The sequence below is a fragment of the Camellia sinensis genome, chromosome 3 (genome assembly GCF_055761805.1).
Source record: "Camellia sinensis isolate YWXY chromosome 3, ASM5576180v1, whole genome shotgun sequence".
NCBI classification, from domain to species: domain Eukaryota; kingdom Viridiplantae; phylum Streptophyta; class Magnoliopsida; order Ericales; family Theaceae; genus Camellia; species Camellia sinensis.
In genome coordinates this window covers 196,858,404-196,878,758 of record NC_138963.1, presented here as the reverse complement: position 1 = coordinate 196,878,758, position 20,355 = coordinate 196,858,404, and the positions used below count along the sequence as shown (strand labels likewise).

Below are 20,355 nucleotides of genomic sequence, written 5' to 3'. Positions count from 1 at the left end.
TACAGACGTATAATAGTAAACGAGTTGTACATATTGAACGGTTCAGATTATTAAAATGGGACCTATGGTGGCTCCCCACAGACCGACCATCACTGTCCAAACACTTTGCCCCGAAAGAGAAAATTATTTTCTGGAAAAGACATACTGGGGCAACAGGCGAGCCCTACTAGAGATGGCAATTTAAACCCGGCCCGATGGGGACCCGACCCCCCGATCTCGATTAACACGAGGTTTCCCCGAAAAATACCCCCGACGGGCCGGGGACGGTATTAAAAAAAAAATCCCCGATTATTTTCGGACCGGGGACGGTGATAAGTGATTCGGCCCCGGCCCCGACCCCGACCCGAACCCGTTCCCCGTCCCGTTTCTCCCCGCCTCCCTCTCTCATTTCAAATCTAATATAATATACTCACCTAATATAATATAAAATTATATCTATACTCATCATCTCCTGTGTTGACTGACAAAAACAATTAATAATAAACCCAATATAATATAATATAATATTTATCTGTACTCATATAATATATACTAATCTCTCTCTCTCTCTTCTCAGAGCTCATCTAACAATCCCAAAACCAGAACATTCCTCTCATCTCTCTCATTTCAGATCTCTCTCTCTCCCATCTCAGATGTGTGTGCTATGTGTTTATTTCAGATGTTATATATATATATGTGTGTGTGTGTGTGTGTGTGTGTGGTGTGTGTGTGTGGGGTTTGGTGTGTGTAAACAAACATGTAGACAAACATATCTGGCCCCTCTCTTTCACTCTCTCACACGCTGCATCTCTCCCACACCACCGGCTCCTTCTCACCGACAGCTCCCTCACCGCCGGCTTCTTCGCTCCTCATCGCCGACTCATCTCTCTCTCACGGATCTCCTTTCTCTCTCTCTTGTTTTTTGCTTTGTTCTTTAGATCTGGAAAATGGTAGAGATGAAGATGAAGATGTTGATAAAGATCTGTTGATGTTGTTGTTCAGATTTGAAGATGAAGATGGTTTCTGGAACTGTGTGTGTGTGTTTTTTTTTTTTTTTTTTTTGGCCGGGGATTTTCGGGGTCGGGGAAACCCGATCCCCGTTAGGGGACGGGGGTGGGGGCGGTAGTGGGTTCCCCGTCGGGGATCGGGGTCGGGGATCGGGGGATTTCCACTATCGGGGATCGGGAACGGGGAGGGTGATCCCCGGCCCCGCCCCGCCCCGTTGCCATTCCTATGCCCTACAACCACTCATCTTTCTCCCATTATACAAGTTATTTATATAATTTTTTATTACACATTTTTTCGTAAAAATATAAAAAGTTAACTCAAACATTCATATTTTTTTCTTCAATTTTTTAGTTCAAAAAGACAAAAAGTGCACTTATTTAAGACACCCCAAACAACTCTTAAAAACAAAAAAATATGAAAACTAAAAATTCAGTTTTCAAAAAATTTAATTCAAAAAACTCACACTGTAATTTTAATTTATTAAAATAATTAAAAATTAAAATAACCGAGTAAAATAATTAAATTTTCAAATACTCACATAATTTCCACGTGGCAGTTCCATTTTGCTTGCAAACCTGTCCGTACAACCACTACTTGCACTAAAACTGGAATTCCAGATGGGATTCATTCACACCCGTTTATCTTTAGAAAAAAATTTTGCAGCGTTACGTTTCTGTGCCCAACCGCCTTAATCCCCACCGTCTCTCTCAATTCCCTTCCTAGGGTTTTCCTCTCTATCTTTCCCTTCAAATCAATTCCAATCTCTCTCTGAAGTCGAAGCGAAGCGAGACGAGACAATGCGGACAAAGTGATCACAGACTTTAAAAGCAGTGAATGAAAAAACGGAGAGCGATCATCTTCCTCATTTCGTATCCCCTCTTTCTGACATTCACACCGGTATATCTCTCTCTCTCTCTCTCTCTCTATAATATATATAACTATGTTACGTTATGATGTGTAACTCGATTATTTGTTTGAATGATTCGGTTTGATTTGATAATGCTTCCTTCAGCGTGATGTGACTGGTTTTTTGGTTTTGATGATTTTCTGATTCTTTCATCTTTTTCGTTTTCTTCAAGTCTCTGGCGTTAGTATGTGGAAGTTATTAGTTTAGTTTGATATTTGAACTTTCTGAAGAAATGCTGAGAGGACTTTAATTTCTGTGTACACTATAAGCCAATTAAGTAAATTGATGTGTGGGATCGGAATTGAATACATGGATTAGTTTAGTTCGGTTTAGAAAAAAAAATATCAATTATCAATATTTCAAAACTATTAACTCTTAAGAAGTCTCAAGAAATAATAAGACTATAAAAATTTAAGTGAAAAATATCAGAAGTACACTTAATAAAAGGATATGCTTTCTTGGACTTATCTGTGAAGCAAATAAGATGTTAATCTGTGTCCTTGTTCTAGTCAATGTTGTATTGAGTTAGAAGAAGAATCAAACGAAAAATCCATTATTTTGCAAAATCCTGATAATTTTAACTTGTCAAATGAGCCGAGAAGGACAAGAAAAAATTATTGCATCTTTATATAATGTGATATTACACAAAGCAATTTATAGCAAAATAATAATTGAATAGGCAAATTATATGGGTTTTGGTTTAAAAGACAAAAGAAATGCGCTATAAACAAATTTAAGAGAGCATATATATAAAAATTTGGTGGGCCAAATTAAAAGACATTTTTAGAACTTTAGGCTAAAAGTTAAATTTCAAAAAAATGCCACTGTGTACGGGAATGTTTTGATAAACAAACAAGAGAACAAAGATATAAATGTGTATATATTCATTATTTTTGTATAAATTTAAATGTGTATGTAAATCTGGATTCTACTAGTTTAGGAGGATCTATCAACGGGTTTTTAGTATAGGAACTCTTTTCTTTATTTATTTATTTTTTTAAAGTTCCTACATTAGCAATGAAGAATGTTGTAAGAAGTTTGTCCATTTGTTATGCCACTAGCACTAGGTTTACTCCGAGCCAACATTTTTGCATTTGGTCGGTACTTTTTAGTGGCATGAAAATGATGTATCAATAGTCCGTGATGTTCAGGCACCGATACAAGTGGCACAAGGCAGAACTGAAGAGCTGGTGAGTTTTTATCACCAATCACCAAAGAAGAAAAAGATGGAGAGCTGTTGAGTTTTAACAGTTCAACAATCTTCTTCTGTAATTGAATTTGTGAATACATTTTGTTACCTAGTGCGTCTGGACTTCTTTGTTATTCTATGCTTAATTTGTGTAGAAAATTGTTGTTAATCAATGCATACAAGTTATGCTCTGTTTGGATGCAATTTTTTTTTGTTTGATTTCAAACATTTGTAAAGCATCTATATGTATATGGGTTCATTGATAGTTTAAGACCCCATTGTTTTGTCTCTTTTCTTTTTAACAACAACAATTCATTACTAAAAATGAATAAACAAAAGAAAAAAAATAATGGAGTTTTAAATATAGCTGTATGCATTTTCCATGCTGTGCGGTTTACAGGTATGTTAAACACAGTTTTCCATTAGTGTCTGCACAAATGCTGTAAACATTCTAACATTCATGAAATTGTAACTTTTGCAGCTCCTACATCAGTGCCAAAATAGCTACTTCTTCCTGGAGTTCCAGTGCTTTTAATACTCGCAGGATTTGTCATATGGTGTACTTACATGATATTCGTGGTTAATGACACACCAAAAGGTTGCAGATATATTGGACAGAGATGGATATTTCTGGCCTCTTAACTTCTGCTGGTATCAATACAGGCTTTTGTCTTGTGGCTTTTGCACTATACTCCGTTTTGAGAAAACAGCCCAGCAATGCAAGTGTGTACTTTGGACAAAGGCTTGCTCAGTTACGGGCAAAACGCAACGACCATTTCTCTTTTGACAGATTTGTTCCATCCCCTAGTTGGATAGTAAAGACCTGGGAAGCATCTGAAGAAGAAATATTAGCTTCTGGGGGCTTGGATGCAATGGTTTTCCTCAGGATTGTTGTTTTCAGGTAATTATATCTTGACTTAAACTTGTAAAGTGAAAGTTCATTCATGTGTCATAGAGGTGCATCTAGTCTTGATTTGGAGAATTACTAGGAATGACTGATATGTGGAGGTTTTTGGTTGTTACATTGCTGGGTAATGTGATTGTTTCCATGCACTACCTTGATAAGGGATTTATTGTTGACTGCCTATCACAAAGGAAAGAAAAATAAATATAAAAGGATTACTTCTTGTCTGGCGGCTCTACGTTGGCACCCTCTTCTACTTCTTCTAATTTTTCTTCGCAAATGTTAGTGCATGTATAATATCAATTAATGTTTGAGTGAAGTTGCAAAATCTGTAATTTTCTTGCGTCTAACATGAGAATGTGAAGATAACGGCTATTCACGAGAATGGTATGATTGGCTAAAGAAAATTCAGGAAGTTTTGTACTTTTAGCACAAGTTAAATTGTGTTCATGAATCTTCAAACGTGGTTTTGGGATTGTGATTATAAAATCCATAGAATATGATCAACATGAATTCTAGTAATAATTTTTCTCACAACAATCTCTCTCTCTCTCTCTCTCTGCATAAGTTAGAGGACCCCAATGAGAGGCATCAAAGCTTGGTGAGTTGAGTGCGTCATGCAAAAGGTGAATCCTTTGGAGGGATAATGTTATGTATTGCACATGTGGTCATGCATGATGAGAAAAGCCTGGCTACTCTTGTGGTATCCATCTTATGTTATTTGCTTACATTTTATTCTATTTTCTATGGCTACAAATAAGGGATTTTTCATTCTAGCTGATTCAAAACAATTGGGACCAAGATTTTGTTGAGTTGAATGGCACAAATTTGCAAACATTGCATTGTATATGCTTATCATTTTTTAATCCATTTTATATCTCTGCAATCGTGGACGCATAACGTGCACTTTGCTAATTGAAATTCTTGGCCTCAGTTTGAGGGTTTTCATAAACATTTTGAGGTGTGAATGAATATTTTGGAGTTGGATGAGGTTTTTGGTTGAATTTGGTGTTTAATTTCCACCATTTGATAAAACCAACGTGCTTTGCTACTCGACTTTGTTGTGTAATTGACCTATTAAGATGCTAAACTTTCCTTTTTATTTTTTTGTACTTTCTTCGAGAGGGGATGATGGGGTCATGGGTGGGGGAATGGATTTTAGCTCTTTAGATTAATGGTTAGTTACCACAGGAACCCCTGTTTGATGCTTTATGGTAATTCTTCTTCTTAATGCTACCTATTCTAAGTTTGAGGTCTGTTGGACACATTGGTTATTATAGTTCAAACCTTATGCTTACAATGCAGAGATCAAATTCTCATCAGTTTACATCATAATTGTGAAAACTCTTGTTTTATACCTGTTTCTCTTCTCTCTCTCTCTCTCTCTCCCTCCCTCCTATTCTTTTTTTCATTTGGTATGACATGCAATTTTAGAGTTTTATGTTAGCAACATTACACTTACAGCATATTACTTATTTAAATTATTGAAATTGACAACCTGACTTAAAACAGCTGCATTTACCATCTTTGTCTTCAGACGTTTGCAAAATCAGTTTTCATTCTTTTGGATTTGCAATTTTGCTAACTATAGGTGCTGCACTATTTTTGTACAGTATCCGAATCTTCTCCATTGCTGCTGTGATTTGCATTTTTCTTGTGCTTCCATTGAATTATTTTGGGAAAGAGATGCGGCACCGGCAAATCCCTGCAGAGTCATTGGATGTGTTTACAATTGGGAATGTCAAAGAAGGATCTCAGTGGTATGAGTTACATCATTATAGTCCTAGTTCAATCAATTTGAATTTTCAAAATTTTCAGAAGCTCATGTGTAGGCTGCAGATGTTCTGTATTTGTTAATAGCAAATAAAATATGATGGGTTCATGTAGCCTCTTATAACAAATTGAATCATTAGGGAAATTAGGATTACCAGGTGTCTACTTGGTCATTTTGCCATTTGTGCTTTTCCATCCAAGGAACTTCTCTGAAGATCTTCCCCTTTTGCTCTTTTTGGACAATGGATAGAAAGATGAGTTATAGATACTTCAATAACATTTATTATCTCTCCTTAGGTTGTGTTTGGTTTATGGATCTGGGAAGTGATTTGGAAAGAGAAAGGGAAAAGGTTTGTGAAATGCAGTTATATTTTTCACATTTCATTTCACATACCTTTTCCACTTTCCCTTCCAAATCCATGAACCAAGCATAGCCTTGAAGAATGCTATTTCATTTTATTTTAGTCAAAAGGAATTTACAAAGTTTTAGATGGCATAATAGTCTGTAACTGTTGGCTAATCAATTGCTTTTTCTCCCCTTGGTCCACATTGTCCTTAATTTGTTCTATATGTTTGTTTGTCAGGCTTTGGGCTCACTGCCTTGCATTATACATCATATCCTTCTCTGCTTGTGTCCTTCTTTACTTTGTAAGGATACAAACCATATCCATTATCAAAACTTTTTCTAGATCTATATCCATTATATGTGTTGTTGTCTATTAAAGGTTCTTGTAACAACCAAATTGTGAAGTATGCTAGTTTGATTGTGGAATTGTTGGCATTTTCCTTTAGGAGTACAAAAACATCACAAACAAGCGGTTGGATTATATTGTTGGATCTTCTCTGAATCCAAGTCAATTTACGATTCTTGTTCGTGCCATCCCATGGTCTCCAGAAGAATCATACAGTGATTCAGTGAGAAATTTCTTCACAAATTATCATGCGTCAAGTTATTTATCCCACCAAATGGTTTATCAGACGGGTGCAGTTCAGAAACTAATGGTGAGGATCTGCCTTGGAAAATTTGCTAACAATCGTTTTTAAAAACCTCATCACGTTACACATTATTTTTTTGGCTTGTCTGTTTACACTGTCATTATGTGTTTTGTTTTCCTGTCTTTGCATTTAATATGATTTTAAGATTTAAGTATTTTATTTGGTGAAATATAGAAGTTTGATGGAATGGAAGAAAGAACGACGGATATTTTGGTTTGAGATGACTGATTCATCCAGCACCCATGTATTTATATCAACACCCATGTATTTTTTGTCTAGTATGAGATCAAAAGTGAGGGTGAAAGCTATTTAAAACTGAGCGTACTACGTGTAATAGCTAGCACCATAATACACACATACTGGTTTGAGTGTAACTTGATAGCTAAAGAAACTAAGACTTATTACATTAAGTTTCAATTTTACATGCTCAAGAATTTTAGGTTATGAGTTTTGTGCATATTGTGCAACAAAATTCTAAGATGTACCATCACCAGTTGCTTTGGACCCTATCAGTCACACACATTTAAATATACAAAAGTCGTAATGCACTCCAAGTCTGTCCATGGCATTTGTTTATGATGTGGTGCTATGTGGTTAAGGGAGTGTTGGTGCAAATAAATGTATATAATTAGAACATATATATATATATATATATATATGAGATACAGCTTGTTGCTGTAAGAATTTCAAATGGTTAGCTTGTTAAATAAAAAATTGTAGTGTACTGCTGCCTTCATGTTTAATACAACAGTTTATTTTGAAGATTTTGCAGTTTATTACTATTTTCTAAAGATCAGATTCGTCGTAGGTATATGGATCAAAATCTCTATAGCCATAAATTTTGCAAGGTTGTATGAATATGGATCAAAATCACATGATTATGGTACAGAATCATTTGCGTAGGTTATGGAACTATGATTGTGAAATGTAATTAAAAATGGCATTGCATCTTTAAATTGTTAAAGGTCCATTTTCAGATACAAATATTTTATCAGTTGGGAAGGTTTAGTTGTGTGCGCGCCACTACCTTATTCAAATAGGTTTCTTGTTTGTATACATTTTACTGTGTTTCCTAGCCAATAGTAATCTATGCTTTGTTTTTGTTCATAATGTTTAAATGGGTGTGCTTGCAGATTGATGCAGCAAAGATGTACGAGATGATCAAGTGCAGTCCATCTGAGCCACACTTTGGATCATGTTTGATAAGATGTGGCCTTTGTGGAGGAACTAAACATTCTTTTAAGATCCTTTCTGGTGAACAAGAAAGTATTAGGGGGGGAAGTGGCTTTGTCAATTCAGATTTAAGAGAGAAGGTCATAAAATTTCACATGAATTTTGTGAACTAATTCTGACTTTGATGATTATCTAATTAGTATGAATTGTTGAAATATTGACCTGTAATAAATAATTGGGATTACCCTTTTTGCATTTGATCTCGCTTTGTTGTTGGACTTGGTTACATACTTATAATACCTATCTTTATTTTCGATCATGAATACTCCATTTTACAGTTATATTTGCTTCGGAGTACGTCTATTAACTTGCTATTATGAATACCCAATGACTCTCTCAACTCTGGATATACCAGTGATGGTTACAGTTTATAATTCTCTATTCTCAATTGCTTTTGTCTTGCTTTTAAGTATTGGAGTTTATTTTATTTTATTTTAAAATATTTATTTATGTATTTTTGTATGCTATAGGTTCAATTGGTAATGGTCTCATTTGTTTCTGAAAACTTCAGAAGTACATTCTAGTAATTATAGATGTTTTTATTTGGACTTCTGATGAAAATTGAATGGTTCTATTCTTTTTGCATCGCACTGAAAGGTACAAATAATCTGGTATGAGCATTGATGTTGTTAAGATTAGAGGTTTCTTTTGGAAGTAAAACATAATAGAGTTATTTCAATTTCATGGGATGGCCCTGTGTATTTCAATTTTGAGCCTAGAGAAATAGGATTTCTTTTGAAGATTTGAAGAAGTTCTGTATAGATTTGATGAGTAATTTTTGGAGTCTTTTGCATAGTTGAGCCTAGGGATGATTAATCCTTCCCTTGAGGAGTTCATATACTCTGTAGGTAGTATCAGTTTTCTTGTATAGTGGCTTTTTTTGACTTTGGTTGCACCTAAAAATTTACATGATGCCCTATGAGAAAGAGGTCATGACTTGGCATGATGACAAGTTGTGAAGCTTGTTCAAATTATGAGAATCAGCCTCTCTACTAAAACACGGGTAATTATAGATGTTTTTTCCCATAGTACATTTTGGAGCCAATTCTTCCTAGTTCTGTGTTTTATCCTTCTTGTGTTCATGAATTTTCACTTCCAACGAAATGTTAAGATAGTAACACGTAAGAAGCTATTCTTAGAAGTTGCAATTTGGGCTTGTGGGTATATAACAGTATGAATTTAATTTTCATTGTATTTTGCTCTAGTTATATTTCTGATATTCATGGCAGGCCTGTCTTGACAACTAGAATTTTGTCCATATATATATGGTTTTTTTTTTAGATCTCTATTGGTTTCAGTGTCTGCATAGATGGACATATTTTCATAGCTCTTATGTTCTAGCTCCTCAGTTTAAGCAGCTATGGGTTCAGAATAGTTATTGTCTATTTATGTGTGACACTCTGTTGAATCTTCTATTATAGTTTTGTTTGACCTCATTATTGTTGTCACTCATTCTTGTCTGGAAATTTTGGCGATTCTTCAGTATTTTTTAATGTAGTTGTTATCAGTATCCTCCTGGTTGCATTCATGTGTTTTTCACAAGTAATATGCAGTTGAAACAAAATTTTGAGTTTTTGTTGAATACTTAGTAAACCTTTAGTTGCAACCACTTTGAACTATTCTCAAGTAGCTCAATTTTTAATGCAGGAGTGTGGTGCTGCTTTGGTTTTCTTCCGGACTCGCTATGCAGCTTTGGTTGCTGCACAGGTTCTTCAATCACCAAATCCCATGATATGGGTCACAGACTTGGCTCCAGAACCAAATGATGTCTATTGGAAAAACCTTTGTATACCGTATAGATTACTTTGGATTCGTAGGCTATTAACTCTTCTGGCCTCCATCGGTTTCATGATTGTGTTTGTTATTCCTGTGACTGTAGTACAAGGCCTTCTTCACCTAGAGGGTCTACAGAAAAGATTACCATTTCTGAGTGGAGCTTTAAAAAGGTAATTACTTTCAAAGTTCTACAAAGCGTTTTTGAGACTCACCTCAAAGCAAGATAGTCCTGAACTGCCTTGAGTTGAAGTGAAGGGTGTTGTTATCCATTATGAGTCTTGTTATAGTCAAAGGTGTGCTTTGTGATGGTGCCTTTAAACACTTCAAGTTATGGGTGTATTCCTCATATGTCTTAGTATTTTTTTGACTATAATATTTCAAGCGACCTGCCATTTTTCTAAAAGTATTTTGATTATATGTCTATATTAATATAGAAAGAGAGAACAACAATATGGTGTTCCCTGTTTTTGAAGCCTTGTTAATATTTATTTTTTCAAAAGTCCAATACTTTTTAAATGTGTATAATCTTTGTATCATTTGAGGGTACATTTCAAATATCCAATAACTAAGTTTGGTAGGGATGGAGTTCTTATTATTTTATTAATTTTTTTTGGGAGAGAGGATGGATGTTGAGAGGCAGTCAGGAAGAAAACAAACTGATAGTTGACAGTTTTATTTTTATGAAACTATTCTCCACAAAGTATTACAAATGAAGAGAAGAAGAAAAAGGGAAGAGAAGAAACATTAGTTCCTTTGATTTGAGCATAGAATATTACTTAAAGGTGTGCAGATAATAACATAGCACGCCATTTTGCCAACATCTCAATGATAGCATCATGAGTCCATGATTTATTAATCTCCGAGTGTAGTTTCTTGAATACAAAAAGCTTGACAGATGAGGAGAAGAGTTGTGTGAGTACAGAATTGCAGTTTTAACAACTGTGTTATTTTTTTAGGCTTTCAATCAATGTTAAATGCATAAATTCAAGTGTTTTCAAGGTCAAATGTTCTGTTATTCCTTAGGACATTAAGCTTCCTTCTATGTCACCTTTTCAAGTTAACAGCTGGTGTAAATAAATATTTTCCTAGTCTCATGGTTGTAATTTAGGGGTGTTCAATGGTAAAACATTGGCCTAATAATCTTGAGATTATGGGTTCAAGTCTCGGGACAATCACTTTGTACACTATGCCAAAGGTTAGGTATGTACCCAATCTTTTCCCTCCCAAACACACATTAATGTGTACTAATTGGGCCTTTTTTTTTTTTTTTTTCATGGTTGTTATTTGTGAGACCTCTGCATTTTCACATCCATGTCTAAAGTACATAGGTTATTGGATTTTGCATATAGCAAACATGAAAGAATGGATCCATTTAGCTGAACTCAAGTAATTGTTTACGTCAGCTGATGCATCCTTGACGAATATTCCTAGTTTATACTCTAATCAAAATTGCATATGGTGTCTTTCACATCCCATGTGATTTGCACAACACATTATTTTGTCACACTGTTGGTGGTGTTATGCCAATCAGGTTGTGAGTAAAATTCTTAGATTCTAGAACGTCACAATTTTTAAGTAGCAGACCTGGTTCCATTTAACCCAACAACACTCCCCAACCTTCTCTCTTTTTTATCACCTAAGCCGTGTCATATCATGGTGGAGTCAGCCAAGAGAGGGCTACAGAGCACTACTTAAGTTATAGAACTATGAAATAGACACATGAGATAGCAACTTACCTTGTTCTTATTTGTGTGCAGCAAGTTTATAATCCGCATAGTGACTGGGTACCTTCCAAGTGTGGTATTGGTTTTATTTCTGTATACTGTTCCCCCAACAATGTATCTGTTTTCAACAATTGAGGGGGCTATCTCTCGTAGTAGCAGGAAAAAGAGTGCATGCTGCAAAGTCCTGTATTTCTTAATCTGGAATGTTTTCTTTGTAAATGTTCTATCGGGGAAAGTTATTGAGCGACTGAGTGTTGTTTCTAGTCCCAAAGATGTAACCGCCCAACTTGGCACAGCAGTACCAACACAGGTATTTCTTTCTTCTTCCTCTTCTTCTTCTCTTGCTTTGATTTTGTTGCAGTTTCCAAAGTAGGTGGTTATCCCCTTGGTTTATTGGAATATACAATAATTTTTTGTTCTGTGACCCCTATTTTCTTTTGTCAAAATTTTGTATATTCCTGTGTTTCTTATTGATTTTTTATTTTCTGATGAACATACCAAGCAATTTTTGTGGACTCCGATTTCATTGTTTCCTAATTTATATATATTGGGCAGTTTTTTTTCCTTAGTCGTCAATTATGGCTCTCCATGATGGGTTTATTAACGAATTTATGTAGTCATGCTCTCTGTTATTACTGTTGTTGCACATTTCTTTGGATGGGTAATTACGAGTCATATGAATAGTTTTCTACTCCCTTTAGTCCTTTAGTTTATATTTATATGTTTATATATTATATATTAACATGAAGCTTCATGAGTAATATCTAACCTTGATAATGGATTCCAATTTTTTGCAGGCAACATTCTTTATGACTTACGTTCTATCTTCAGGTTGGGCAAGCTTGTCATTTGAACTCCTGCAACCTTATGCTCTTCTTTGCAACTTATTCTACAAATTCATTCTCAGAAACAAGGAGGATCCATGCACTTTATCTTTTCCGTACCACACAGAAATTCCAAGAGTTCTCTTGTTAGGGTTCCTTGGCTTCACCTATTCCATAATGGCACCTCTAATATTGCCCTTCTTGCTGGTTTACTTTTTTCTTGCTTATCTCGTGTACCGTAATCAGGTGAGCATTTCTATATTATCAATTGGATTAGGTTCTACATATACTTCTTTCATTTCCTCCCTTGTTCATTAAGTAACTAGTATTGAATTATTATTTCTGGATGTTTATGTTCTTTTGTTTGACTGAATTAGAAGGTCATGATTTTTATCGTGTTCGTGATGTATAGTTTGCTTATACTTTATTTATATATCTGTTCTTTTTTTGGATGTTCTGCAATTTTGTCTGATTTTGCGAATTCTCACTTCAATTTTTTATTTATATTTATTTATTGTATTTTTTGTGAAAAATCTGTGAAACTGTATTTGTTGTATCCTTCATGATATTAGTCATAAATTAGGAGTGCAGCTCCTTAGGTTCCGTATTTCTGATGGTGGTTGTGTTGTGTGGCAGAGATGCATTATGAAGTGATTATTATTATTATTTTTTTTTGGCAAGTAAGAAACGAGATTTTTTATTCCTCTTTGTATAAGTTTCAATGAAAATTAACTTTCATATGAAAGTAGGTTTGTCACTTCTTTAGTTGTGTGTGCTAATGTAGGGGACCTAACAAAATTCAGCATTAGGAAATGGGCACGCACACATAGTTCTGACCGTTCTCCTGACCAACCTTCAGTCTGGCAGCTGAGTTTTGTTGAACAACTTAGAGAAAGTAGAGATTTCATACAAATAAGAGAGAAAGTAGAGATTTCATACAAATAAGATAGCATGTTCCATCCAATAAAGCTTTATTTATTGCCATTTGTTTGGAACTTGCAACATGAATGTTTTATGCATTCATCTTATTTATTAATGTTATATATGTTATGAGAGGCTCACTATTTTTCCAAACGTTCCAAATAATTCTAGGTTTCTGAACCCTTTTCATTTCTTTCTTTCTTTTTTAATAAAAAATTTGTGTCCATTTTTTTGTGTTCCTCTGAAGAATGTATTTTCAATTTGTGATGCAAGCTGCAAATATACCTTTCAGATTCTCAATGTATACGTCACAATGTATGAAAGTGGGGGAAAGTATTGGCCTATTATGCATAACACTACAATCTTCTCGCTGGTGCTGACACAAATAATAGCCATAGGGGTCTTCGGACTGAAAGAATCAACAGTTGCATCAGCTTTCACCATTCCGCTGATTATCCTTACACTCCTCTTCAATGAGTACTGCAGGCACAGGTTTTACCCAATATTCAAGGACAATGCTGCACAGGTAATGACTGGAAATATTTTTTACGTCTTTCTAATCTTTTTAATCTCCAAATCTGGTTGGTTTGATTTGTGGTTTTTGTCCATAGGTTCTTATTGAGTTGGATCGCAAAGATGAACTATGTGGGAGAATGGAGGAGATGTATAAGAAATTTCCTAAAGCTTATTCTCAGTTTCCATCAACTTCCAATGACTTGTGTAAAGACATTCCCCTAAGCCATTGTGAGGATAGAGATGGCAACACCAGACTTCAAGACCTAGTGGACATTAAGCCAGGTTTGGTCTACCCGATGCTTGAACAGCTTTAGTTATCTTGCTTCAGACAAGTGTAAATCTGTGTGTCTTTTTCAGGAAACCTACCCATCCAATCATTGGTTGTTCGATCAACTTTGGAGATAGAAGAATTGAACTTGAAGTAGCTCACCTTCAAAAAACCACCAAAAAAAGGAAAAGAAAAAAATAAAATAAAAAAAAAGGTCCAGATTTACTGTGCTGCGCATAATTGATTTTTTATATACAAAATTCTTCCCATGTATTTTTATGTCACCACTAGAATGGTGGTTTCCCTGGAAGAAACTGCTTGTAAGTAAAAAAATTGGCGAATATTATTTTAGGCCTTGTACAGAAGATAGCTCCAGAGACATTAATGGATGAAAAACAAGTGTTTGACATGCATACAAATGAAGCTCTGTTTTTACAATTTTTTTTTCCTTCTTGTTTTTGTTAAATGAGTTGGGAAGGCTCATGGTGCATATATCTACTTCGATTCAAGCATTTGTGAAAATTTTACGCATTTTGACAAAGGTTTTATGATGTTATGACCTTTTACTTAGTTTCATGATAAATTCTGAAATCATAGTGTGAAAAAAGTTTCCTAAATGGCACAGATGAAACAATTGAAGAAACTTCTTTTCTTATTGTCTTTTTTTTTTTGGTTCCCCTTGTGACTAGTTATTTAAATCCTCGTGTTGTTTTAAGAATTTCAATTATATTTTTCCAATGGCCATATTTTCAATAATATATTTTGCAGTCATATTTTTCGACTTTTCCATTTGTACAAATAAATAAGTTCAGCCAACTGCTGAACTTAATGCAACATTTTTACACTTGATTCATAGTCTTCGATGCCTAAATTTTTAAGTGATTTGCATATAACAATTTGATATAGAAATCACATTTATAGAAAACTTAATTTGAAACATAACCCGTACATAGTATAGGCAACAAATTTTACCTATAGATCAGCTCTGTGATATATATAGATGTAAAATCTCTCACCAGTCAGTACATTATATGGTGCTTTTTGCTTTCTCAACATGGTTCACAACATTACTACAAATTAAAGTGATTTTTTTTTTTTGTTATTATAATAGTGGTTAGCAACATTGACAGCATTATAGATAATTCAAAAGCCAAATGAAAAAAACAAAGCAATTCCAACAAAAAAAAAAAAAAAAAAAGACAAAGCAAAAGGTTAAGCAAAGAAGAGTTCATGTTTTCATGACAGACTTGATTTTAAAACCACCCTTGACGATTGTTTTTGCTTTAGAGATCCAATTTTTCCAGGCCATAAACATTGGAGCGAGTAGAAGTAAAAGAATTTGAAGGAAAAGGAAATGAATGGACCGTGACTCATGAATTTCTTAGGATAATTATAAGACATGAATTTCTTAGTATAATTATAAGACATACATTATTAGACAGGAGAAACCCGAATGAAGCAGACAACAAAAGCAACAACGCAACAAAGCAGAAACACATTATAGAGCACAATAACAAAAGAATTGGGACATGCAATGAGAAAAATCAAAAGCAAGATAAAGAAGACATTAGAAGACATACAAATAATAATAGCGATGTCGATCCCAAAGTTCAAAGCATAAGCTACACAGCTACTAAGCCCAAGATCCTCATAGGGGTTGCATTCACTAGCAAGCTACCCCTTTAAGATTGCTTTCCTTCAAATGTTTGTAGTTTGTTTCACACAAGTAACTTTTATTTGATATTCAAGGTTAAGTAGGGTTACGTTCACTAACAACTTCCCAGTTGAACCCATAAATAATTGAACCAAGAAACGTAAGAGAAAGTTTAAAACCAATTTAAAAGTCACATAAAAAAAATTGTTTTAAATAGTAGCCACATGAAAGTGGGTTATCCAACAAAAGAGGAAGTGTTATCCATTTATGTTAATACGTTCATTAACAAATGGAAAACTATAATGACACAGATGATAAACAAATTGTAGTACACAAATACAATTCTCTTGACATTAATAAATTTCAAAAACTGAGAAAAAAGAAGATTGTGATTTGATGAATAAGAAAACATAATAGTGAACGGAGATTAGGTAAACTAAGCAAGTTACTGTAGCTTGTGGTGTTTAACTAGATATTTGACTAGTCTGTTGAATATGTTTTTCTGCAATTCCACTAGCTATTTAGCTAAAATTGCGGCTTACCTCTCTCTTGGTGATGCTCTTAATGCCAACCATGTCAATGCTTGAATTTTCCACATTTGATTGCCAAAAGCTCTCATATATATCTCTTTTCTCTGTAGAATAGAAAGTTTTTTGATAATTTCAACGACAACCAACTTTGTTGTATTTCAAACAAAAAAAACCTGATCCCCTAATTCCTTCTCATTGGAAGCATCCGATTCAAGTACAAACAGGAAAAAAGTCACAATTGAGCTCTTGATTTACAACAAAATTGTATATTCACTCAATCTGTATTCATGCAGAGGAAGCATCTTCGTGCATAGAGTTATCTCCGCTGTCTCTGTCTTGTTTCTCCATCAAACCATTCCAGAGCCACAGAACTTGCATCCAACCACCATTTGCAGCATGCAAAAGAAATATTTGTCCTTGTATCCCAAAATATAAAGATATAATCTTAATAAGAGCAAAAAAGCAGCCTATGCCCAAGAGGTGCCAGCGCCGACCTCTTTCCTGCCAAACGTAATATGCTGAAATCAAACAACAGAATAGTATAACACAATTGATGAGAGATTAACAAAAATGCAAAAGCAAATTATACCTCTGAAATGGGAAACAATTCTTGAGAAGTTTCCATCAAGAAATTGGTCATCGTGCAGCCAACAAAGAGACCAAAGGGAATCACCAACTCCATGTTTCTAGAGATGGAGTATATGACATCTGACACCAAACTACAAACACCCAATGCAAGAAGAGACCACTTCAATGCCTCCTGTCCAGCAAGGAGCAATTGCTGCAGCATTATCTCCTCTGCTTTCTTCCATGGGAAATCTTTAACTGAATGAGGGATGACCTCCCACAATTTCTTCCTGACGTTATTCATATGCATCATGACTTTAGGAGGTTCATGGAACTGTGCCATTGTTCGTAGTCTTACAGAACGAGTGGCACATGTTGGGTGATTCCAGGCACATATTGCTAAGCCGCTATGGAGTTGGCACCGCCGCTGGCCTTTGCATATCTGCACAGAGGATCAAAGAATAATGTTGGAAATTTCTGTATCTCTCTCTCAGTGAGAAATATGAATATGTGAGATTCCATTTTCCACCTCTCAAGCATCAATATCCTTCCTGTACAAATGCATATCATATGGCTAGTGTGTGAACCATTTTTAAAAGGAAATAAAGAATATATAACCAATAAATTGTGGCTTGCGGGTTTAACTGAACTAGAATCCACAAGCACAAGGCAGGGTAGGATAGAGTAGGTATGATTGGTGTGGAAAGGTACACTGAGGGGTTGACTGACAATTAAAAGTGAACGTGCATGGGTGCCAAGTGTAATTAACCCGCCACAAATTTACTAAATAATTGATGAGATTAGTGTTTTGGAATTGTGATCTTGTGTACTTGAATGGGACTGCAAAACCGATTGTTAAGAAGTGAGTATTAAATATAAAGGAAAATCATTTTTGAATGTTGGGAATGGAATAGCCTGATTAGATTTCAATTTGTTCACCATGTAGTCCGTGATGTTTATTGGATAGGAATCTTCCTTTAAGCAAGGCATCTTCCCCCCCCCCCGCGGCACATGAATCACCATGGAGCCTCCACAACAAACACCATGGAGCCTCCACCAACACAACAAACACCTAAGCACATTGTGATGGAGCTGACAACACACAGCACGCCCTTTCCCTCTTGATAAAACTGAACCAAAAAATTCATCCTCACCCCCTCCCCTACTTGTTGGAGATCACACATTTTACAATTTACCTGCATAATAACTTTCCGTACACTCATTTCATCTGAGACAATACATACACACATGTGTGTGGTTGTATATATATGTGTGTGTGCGCCATAGATGTGAAACTATGCTTTTGTATGTATTATAATAAGAACACTTTTTTTAGGCAGGTAATATAATGGATAGGATTATTAATATCCACATCCTAATATTAAGTGCGAGTAGTAGGTAACAAAGGGCAACAAATATCAATATCTCATCATCTTCTTTCAGATCAAAAGGTTATACAAAAGAATTTTGTCCAAGCATTAACAATATTTTTTTTGAAGGAACCTTAGCTTAAAAAATTTATCAACACAGTCTATCGCCAAGTTAGTTGTCGCTTTTACTTGAACTCAAAATGGATTCTTATTTCCAAAAACAGAAAAGCAACCATCAATTCCCCCCCCCCCCCCCCCCCGCCCCAAAAAAATAAATAAATAAATAAAATAAGGGAGTATAAGCAATGTTCATGCCTCTCTATGAAGTTTCCTAGTGATAATAATATTAGGCAACTGCATAATACATGTATTACAAATCAACAATATTACAAATCCAGACTTATGAACCCAGAATTTATCCAGAAAAAATAATCAGTGGTTCAAATTCATTCATGGACACACATTTCATCAATTTAATATTCGCTACACACACATTGGAGACATTGGAGGAAAATTATGGGTTGATAAAGGGTGGTTTCATAGCATTTTTTATTACCAATCCCAAAGTTCCAGCATTTTTCTGTTAATTTAAGCTTGACAATTATTTTCTGACTTTAACTTTTACATGGTTCATACTTCATAATAAAAATTAGCTAAAATTAAAAGCAATTTTTTTTTTTACAAATTTAATCTTCCAAATCTCAACTAAACATAGCGTAAAACACAATCAAATTGAGAAAGATAAACAGAAAAAAGCCCTCAACATATAGAAACGAGTATCTACATACACGAAGGTGTGTGTATATATATATGGAAATTTGGAAGAAGAAAAAGAGAAAAGGGCATACAGGAAAGCTCGAAGGAGCTGGAGATAGTGCAGAAGTGGCAGGTAAAGCCATCAGCTCTCGCCGCCGGGGAGCTTCTTAATCACGTCGGCCTATTTCTCTCTCTTCCGCTTCTGACCTAGAGATGAATCCTCTGCGGATTGGGGTTTAAGGGGCGTAGTTGTCATTTCATGGGATAAATTGTGTTTGGTGTGAGTTTTTAATCAATTTTTTACCCATATATTTGAATGTTATATTTGATTTTAGTTTTTAAATTATGATTCTAAATTAATTTTAAAATAAATTTTGAAAACATGTTTAGTAAATTAGATATTTTTTGAATTTTTAGTTTACTTGGTTGTCTGTTCGGTTGATCGGAACATTATTTTTTTTTAATTTTTTACAATTGTCAATGGCCACATGTTATTTGAAAAAAAAAAATTTTTTGTTTGTTTTTGATTTTTTTTAAATATATAAATTATTTTTTTAAATTGAATTTTAATAAAAGTTTGATTATGAGTTTTGAATAGAATTTTCAATAGAATTTTAAGTTATGTGTTTAGTTATAAGTTATAAGTTATAAGTTATAAGTTATAAGTTTTTCAATTAAGTTTTGAAAATTCTTTTCAAAACTAATAACCAAACAATTTTTATCATTTCATATGTTACATCAAAAATTCAAAACTCAATTCCAAACTCTTTTCAAAACTCATAACCAAATAAATTTTCTCTTTTCAAATCATAAATCCAAAACTCACAAACTCAAAATACAATTTTATTTTCAAATCATAATTCTAAATTTCTACCAGACGCTACCTTAAAAAGTTTGCTAACCAAAATCTATAAAAGCAACTTAAAAAAAAAAAAAAAGCTTTATCACTAATAAAAAAAATTAATTTATATATCTCATTAAGTAGACATAAAACCTAATAAGTTCATAAATTTTTTTACTGTTCTATCAAGTCCCATATGTGAACTATTTTACACTTATAGATTTTTATTATATATATATATATATATATTATATACCATATGTCCAGAAGAGTTATTAGATATATTTTATTCAACAATGTTACAAATTCCCCCAAAAACATAACTTTCACAATCCTTACTCACCTGTGATTGGTCTAGGAAGAAAAGAAAAAAAATAAAAATAAAAAAACAAAACAAAACAAAACAAAAATCCATGATTGATCCACATTATTTTAGGGGTCATGGAAGTCTTCAACTATGGGGGTCCAAAGCATTTTTGTATTTTATTTATAGTATATATAAAATATTGTATATAAAATATAGAAGATTGTTATTCTTGGTATTTTCTTTGCCTCAATGTGAGGGATTTACTTAATCAATAATTTTCTTTTACTATTATTTTGCATTAAGGTCATGCCA

At 34.2% G+C, this 20,355-nt stretch overlaps 2 protein-coding genes across 4 annotated transcripts; one reads left to right on the top strand and one right to left on the bottom strand.

Moving 5' to 3' along the window:
• Nucleotides 1-1,583: 1,583 nt before the first annotated feature.
• LOC114261619 (hyperosmolality-gated Ca2+ permeable channel 2.1) lies at nucleotides 1,584-14,456 on the top strand. Of its 3 annotated transcripts, XM_028201903.2 has the most exons (13): nucleotides 1,617-1,884; nucleotides 3,046-3,084; nucleotides 3,565-3,984; nucleotides 5,601-5,747; nucleotides 6,345-6,408; nucleotides 6,553-6,762; nucleotides 7,890-8,069; nucleotides 9,637-9,935; nucleotides 11,523-11,799; nucleotides 12,287-12,559; nucleotides 13,527-13,760; nucleotides 13,846-14,032; nucleotides 14,108-14,456. In XM_028201903.2, the coding sequence occupies exons 3-13, from the start codon at nucleotides 3,704-3,706 to the stop codon at nucleotides 14,173-14,175; spliced, it is 2,220 nt and encodes a 739-aa protein (XP_028057704.2). In that variant the 5' UTR covers nucleotides 1,617-1,884; nucleotides 3,046-3,084; nucleotides 3,565-3,703; the 3' UTR covers nucleotides 14,176-14,456. The 3 variants fall into 3 exon arrangements, 2 of the variants coding, with proteins under 2 accessions (XP_028057703.2, XP_028057704.2); XR_014365066.1 differs by lacking the exon at nucleotides 3,046-3,084 and having other exon boundaries at nucleotides 1,584-1,884; nucleotides 13,508-13,760; XM_028201902.2 differs by lacking the exon at nucleotides 3,046-3,084 and having other exon boundaries at nucleotides 1,607-1,884.
• A 1,813-nt stretch (nucleotides 14,457-16,269) lies between these two features.
• LOC114261620 (uncharacterized) lies at nucleotides 16,270-19,181 on the bottom strand. The gene is made up of 3 exons (XM_028201905.2): nucleotides 18,988-19,181; nucleotides 16,792-17,211; nucleotides 16,270-16,703 (listed from the first exon to the last, which is right to left on the bottom strand). Exons 1-3 carry the CDS (start codon nucleotides 19,036-19,038, stop codon nucleotides 16,488-16,490), a joined length of 687 nt encoding a protein of 228 aa, XP_028057706.1. The 5' UTR covers nucleotides 19,039-19,181; the 3' UTR covers nucleotides 16,270-16,487.
• Between the last annotated feature and the right edge of the window lie 1,174 nt (nucleotides 19,182-20,355).

Coding starts and splice junctions, on each gene's coding strand:
- LOC114261619 (XM_028201902.2), top strand. CDS start 3,704: ATGGATATTTCTGGCCTCTTAACTTCTGCTGGTATCAATACAGGCTTT. Junction 12,560..13,526: donor ATCTCGTGTACCGTAATCAG/GTGAGCATTTCT, acceptor TATACCTTTCAG/ATTCTCAATGTATACGTCAC. Junction 13,761..13,845: donor TCAAGGACAATGCTGCACAG/GTAATGACTGGA, acceptor TTTTGTCCATAG/GTTCTTATTGAGTTGGATCG.
- LOC114261620 (XM_028201905.2), bottom strand. CDS start 19,038: ATGGCTTTACCTGCCACTTCTGCACTATCTCCAGCTCCTTCGAGCTTT. Junction 17,212..18,987: donor CAGCTCCTTCGAGCTTTCCT/GTATGCCCTTTT, acceptor TCCTCTGTGCAG/ATATGCAAAGGCCAGCGGCG. Junction 16,704..16,791: donor AATTGTTTCCCATTTCAGAG/GTATAATTTGCT, acceptor TACGTTTGGCAG/GAAAGAGGTCGGCGCTGGCA.